This window comes from Hipposideros armiger, unplaced genomic scaffold, assembly GCF_001890085.2.
Source record: "Hipposideros armiger isolate ML-2016 unplaced genomic scaffold, ASM189008v1 scaffold_298, whole genome shotgun sequence".
NCBI lineage: Eukaryota > Metazoa > Chordata > Mammalia > Chiroptera > Hipposideridae > Hipposideros > Hipposideros armiger.
This window is the reverse complement of record NW_017731648.1, coordinates 1,139,003-1,144,602: the sequence shown is the minus strand read 5'-3', so window position 1 is coordinate 1,144,602 and position 5,600 is coordinate 1,139,003. Positions and strand designations below refer to the sequence as shown.

The following is a 5,600-nucleotide window of genomic DNA, read 5'->3' as shown; positions in this document are numbered from 1 at the left end:
CTACCGTATGTAGCCAGCAGCCAGCGTGAGCGGCCAGCAGCCGCAGTGAGCGACCGACCGTCCAGAAGCCGGCAACTGATCTGCCTCACCTGGGAAGAGCGCAATGATGGTGCCAACTTGGGCCAGTGAAGCAACGTCCTCCACAACTAGACTGAACAAAATGACAGCAACTTGTCTGTTCCCTTTCCCCCAATTCCCCAGAGCTGTTCCCATCCCCCCAATTCCCCAATAAAAAAAAAAATTTTTAAAAAAAGAAAAAAAAAGAAAGGGAGACTCTGGTTACCCCAACTCAGGAGTCCTTACAATAGCCTCCTGGGGCCTCACTCTCCCATTTGGTAGATGAGCAAAGAGAGGTTCAGGAAGGTCCAGCTACAGGGCGGAGCTACAGGGGTGGCAGAAGCAGGACAGTACTGGGCAGGCTAGCGCCCCCACCTGTGAGGCAGTTCCTCCTATCCTTGGCAAGCAGCATGCCGTCGGGGCAGGCGCAAGTGAACTTGGGCGAGTGGGGGTTGATCTGTGGGGCTGGGAGACACAGGTACTGGCAGCCGCCATTGGGGAGGGTGGTCCTCTTACACCAGTTCACCCCTGAGGCAGAAAAGATGGGGAAGTCAGGGTGACAATGAGATCAGAAAAGTCTAGAAAATTCCAGAGCATCATTAGGGAAGTGGGGGAGGGAGTGACCATGCCATCTTTACCTCTTGGCTGGGTGAAGTTGTGAATAAGGACAATGTCCTCTGGTGACAACAGGTTTTCTGCCATCAAGTTAATGTCAGACCCCGTGAGGCGGTTGGCACTGAAAATGGCTTCGTTGATGATATCTGTCCAAAATACTTTATCCTACATGGGCATTAAGGTAGATGACAGGTCCCATTAATCACTGGGATGGGACACAGACCATTGTCTTCCCAACCCCTGAATCTCTGGGGCTGTCTGGGAAGATGCAGTTCTAGGTGGTAGCATCATTTCTTTAAAAAAAAAAATTTAATTGTGGTAAAATACATAATGTGCTATCTTAAACATTTTTGTGTCCAGTTCCATGGCATTAAGTACATTCACGCTGTTGTGCCACCATCACCATCAACCATCTCCAGAACTTTCTCATCTTCCCAAACTGAAACTGTCCCCATTAAACACTAAGTCCCCAATCCACCTCCCCAGCCCCTGGTACCCCTACTATTCTACTTTCTGTGTCTGTGGATTTGACTCCTCTAGGGACATTCTATAAGTGGAGTCATACAGTGTTTATCCTTTTGTGTCTGGCTTTTTTCACTGAGCATAATGTCCTTAAGGTTCATCCACGTTGTAGCAGGTGTCAGGATTTCCTTCCTTGTTAAGACTGAATAATATTCCATTGGGTGAATAGACCACATTTTGTTTGTCCAGTTATCTTTGACAGACACCCAGGATTGCTTTCACCTTTTGGCTATTGTGAATCAAGCTGCTTGAACATGGGTGTGTGATTATAGCAACATTTCTTTAAAGTAGACTTCCCCCACTGGGGCGCAATTTGGGGCCGATAACCCTTTGTGGTAGCCCCCTCTTCTCTTGTAGGCTGTTTAGTAGCATCCCTGGCCTCTACCCACTAGATGCCAGTAGTAACCCCCCACAAATTGTGACAACTGAAAAATCTCGACATTCCAAATGTCCCCTGAAGGGCAAGATGGCCTCCGATTGGGAACTGCTGCTTTAGACCTTTCAACTCTTTTGGCGAGAATAAAACAGAAATAACCCCAGAAATAACCCCTAAGACCTCTTTATAGTCATAGGCAGTTTTCTGAGTTAGTCTTGACTTGAATGAACTAAACAATGTTTGCTGACTCATTCGCACGAGTGCTCATGCCTCATACATGAGTGGCACTCAGTGAACAGCACTTGACTGTGAAGTTTCTCAAGCCCCAAAGAAGCAACCACATACTGGTACCCCCCAGCACCCACCTCAAAGATGGCCAAGGAAAATGGGTGCGCCAGCTTTTTCTTGTCCTCCAAAACTGTCTTCCGGTTCCCCCCATTGACATCAATGCTGGAGATAGAGTGGAGCTTGGAGTCGACCCAGTAGAGGCGGCCACTGGAAAGATCTGGAATCCACAGGTGGACAAGGAACGGTCACATGAGGAAGCCAGAGGGCCTTTGGGCCTGGCCACTCTGCTCCCAGCAGGAAGGAGTCCCTGAAGGACCCAGCTGAGATGTGCCCAGAAAAGTAGCTCTGATCACACTCCCCCACGTGTGGGCCAGGGGTTGGGGTGGGGAGGCAGGCAGTGGGGCCAGGGGTGGGTTTAGTTGTGAGGGCTGCATCATTATGTTCAGGGGCAGCCTGGACACTCTCCTCTCTCCTCCAGACTGTGCCCAACCCCCTGGGACCACAGTCCCACAAACATACCCAGGGTGATGCCATTGGGCCACTGGATGTCCTCTGTCACCAATGAATAAACGTCCACACCATTCAGGCCCCCCTTCTTGATCTTGGCAGGAGTCCCCCAATCCGTCCAGTACATGAAGCTGGTAGGAGAACAGGGAGAACAGACATGTGGACATGGGCGGGGCGGCTCCCAGCCAATGCTAAAGAGCAACCTCCACCTAAAGCAGCCAGGCCAGGACTCCAAAACAGTCCCTGGGGAGACCCAATTGGTTCCTTCTGCTCCCCCAACCTTGCCTACCCTCTTCAGGCCTACCACCTGGTGAGACCTGGCAGGATTTTAGAACCTTAAAAAGCAAAGGGGACTGGCCGAGTGGCGCGATGGTTAAGAACTGGCTTGGGACGCCAGAGGGCCCCGGTTCGGATCCCACATATGAGGGCCAGTGACACTGCCCTCNCCCAGATCTCCGCATAATCAGTTCTTATTCTGGACTCAGCTCAAATGTCACCTCCTTAGAGAATCCTTCCCTACCCTCGCCCCACCTGGTATTTGTCTGTTCCATTACTCTATTTAACATTATTCTTCTAAAATATAGTAATTATATCTATTTCCCCTTCTAAAATGTCAGGCTCTTGAGGGGACAGATTCTTACTCACTTTCATTGTCTTTTATTCACTGCAGCGTCCCATATGCCTAAAACAGGACCTGGCACACAATAGGTGCCCAATAAATATGTTGAATGAATGGATGAACAGATTTAGCAAAACCTTAACTCAGGGAAGAGCCCAGCAGATCTGCTCCCCAGCTGAGCCCAGTATCACCCCTGAGCCTGCAGCCTGTCCTGAGCTCTGGGGAAATGCTCTCTCCAGATCCTTCTCCCTGCCGAGTCCAGCCCATTAACAGATGGAGGACGTGCAAGAACAGAAGACGAAGGCACTTCAGGTTTAGCCAAATGGTTCATTCAGGAAATGGGATCAGTCACAGTAAGACATTCGGGCTATAAAAACGTTCTATACAGTCATTTAAAATCAAAACCCATCCTCCCAGAGCAGCCCGCAAAGACAACATTGACACGGTTCTCCCGAAGCGTGCTGCGCACAAGCCGAGCGAATCATCTGTACAGAGAACTGAAGCATCCCAGGGACAGTCTCCCCCAATGCAGACCCCCCCCCAGGGGTCACCGGACAAATGCAGCACCCAGGGTTTGTAAAAATAAATAGATTTTTTTCCACATATATGAGTGATAAGTGTTTCAACAAATATACAAAGTGCAAACATAACAAATGCCCCACTCTCCTGTACGGGGGTTTATTTACAGGCTTCAGAAAGAGAAACACAGCTCACAGTTTCCTCCAGGACAGAGCAGTGTTTCCTGGTTGTAGTGCACAACTGACAAAGGAAGCCAAGGGAGGCTCCCCCACTGTCTCTTCGATTGTAAACGCAACAGGTGTGACAATTTCAGAAAGCATTCTTGTTTCATAAGTTCCATACAATGACTGCACCAAGGGGATGTTGTCCAGGGCTGAAACGCCGTGTGTTTCCGATGGACACCCACCAGTGACAACTGTCTTGGGGAAATTAATGGCTCGGGGGCATCTGCCTAGAAGTGGAAACACTACTAGACAGTCCTGATCTTGGCTTTGAAGAGCTGGGAGAAAGGCCCAAGACAGCACTTCACCCGCACCCCCACCCCCACCCCGGGGCCTTCTAGGCCTGGGAGCCTATCCCTACCGGAACAGAAAACAGTGCAAAATAATAACAAATGTTGACTTTACACAATGTACAAGCCTGAACTGGAAAAGTGCAAGGGCACCTGGAAGGGGCTGGGGATGGGGCTCAGGACTGGTGTCTAGACAGCCACCCCCGGGCTGAAGGACGTTGTTAGAGGTCGGAGGCCACTTATCTTCACAAATGAGGTACCCGGGTATCTCAGGCACTTAATAAATATTAAGGGTGATGGGTGGCTCAGGCTTTCCCTGGGAGACTGTTGAGGTTTTTGGTTAATGAATGAGGCTCAGTTGGCCACCCCCAGTGTGATGGATTTGGCCATGTCAATACCAACACCAGGGTTCCCTTCCCGGCTTAAGGGGAGGGCACATACCCAGCTTAGAAAACACTAATTTGATCCTGATCTGGGGGTGGCAGAGCAAAAGCTTACTCTGGCGTCCAGCAAGGCTTGCAAGGCAGAGGTAAACACATTTACTCCTGAGTTTAGGGGCCCAGCAGCTACCTGGGACACTATGGGTAGGTCCTGCACCCCCCTATTCAAAGCTACTTGCTTTCTCTCACTCGGTGTCCATCCATCAGTTCCTCAGGTGAGGAGCCAGTCGAGGATGAGAGAAGGTCAAGAAAAAAAATCCCAACCAAAACCCATTTTGTGTGCGCCCACCTGCCTCCCAGACGAATAAATATATAAAACAAAGCTCTGGCAGACAGGTCCACCGCTGCCAGTGCTGAGGTGCAGCCGCCAGCAGTGCTTTTGGCCACTTCTTCCTCTGAACGGAACAGGAGGGCAATGAGGTCTCAGGAAGGGTTTTGGGCAGGTCAAGGGTCTGGGAAGAAAGTGTTCTTCCTGCCCTTGATGCGCTACAGCTTCTGGGGAAGGACAGGATTCGAGGCAGCAGCTCATGCCACATCATCATCCAGGCTGACCATCTGTCTCTGTCAACGAAATCATAAACGCCGGAAATAATCAGTCCGACGTCCAGTAAACATGGCCAGAGGCCACCTGCTCCTCATCACCGGGCTGGACCAGCAGTGAGTCACCTCCGCCCTAGTCTCCTGGCTCCTGACCTCGCCCCCAGGCTCTTTCCCCCACTGCCGCCAGAGGGCGCCTGTGAGTACCCGAGTGAGGTCCGGTTCTGGCCCTTTCCCAGTCCGTCCCACAGCAGCTACCAGGGGGCGCCTGAGTCAGGCCACGTCCCTCTTCTTCCTAGAAACATCCATGACTCCCACCTCACTCAGAGCAAAGCCCAAGTCCTCCCCATGGCCCACAAGGTCCTGCTCCATCTGCTTCACCCCCACTCCCTGCCCTTGTCTCCGCCCTCTTGCCCTCACTTGCTTTGCTACAGTCACAATGGCCCTCCCGCCTCTGCTCAAACACACCAGGCTTGGCCCAGCCTCAGGGCTTTTGCACAGGCTGCAGCCTCTGCGCACAGCACACTCCCTGCTCAGGGAAGCCTGCCCAAACCACCTTATTTAAAAATTGCCGGGGGCCGGCCGAGTAGCTCAGTTGGTTAAGAGCTC

The 5,600-nt window shown here is 51.4% G+C and overlaps 1 protein-coding gene across 1 annotated transcript in view; it reads right to left on the bottom strand.

Moving 5' to 3' along the window:
* Positions 1–320: 320 nt before the first annotated feature.
* LDLR (low density lipoprotein receptor) overlaps positions 321–5,600 on the bottom strand; it is a 43,848-nt gene continuing 38,568 nt past the window's right edge. The window contains exons 11-15 of the mRNA XM_019659237.1: positions 2,378–2,496; positions 1,936–2,075; positions 696–837; positions 433–585; positions 321–382 (exon numbers count right to left, since the gene is read on the bottom strand). Coding sequence (XP_019514782.1) covers positions 321–382; positions 433–585; positions 696–837; positions 1,936–2,075; positions 2,378–2,496 — 616 coding nt within the window. The remainder of the gene's footprint in view (positions 383–432; positions 586–695; positions 838–1,935; positions 2,076–2,377; positions 2,497–5,600) is intronic.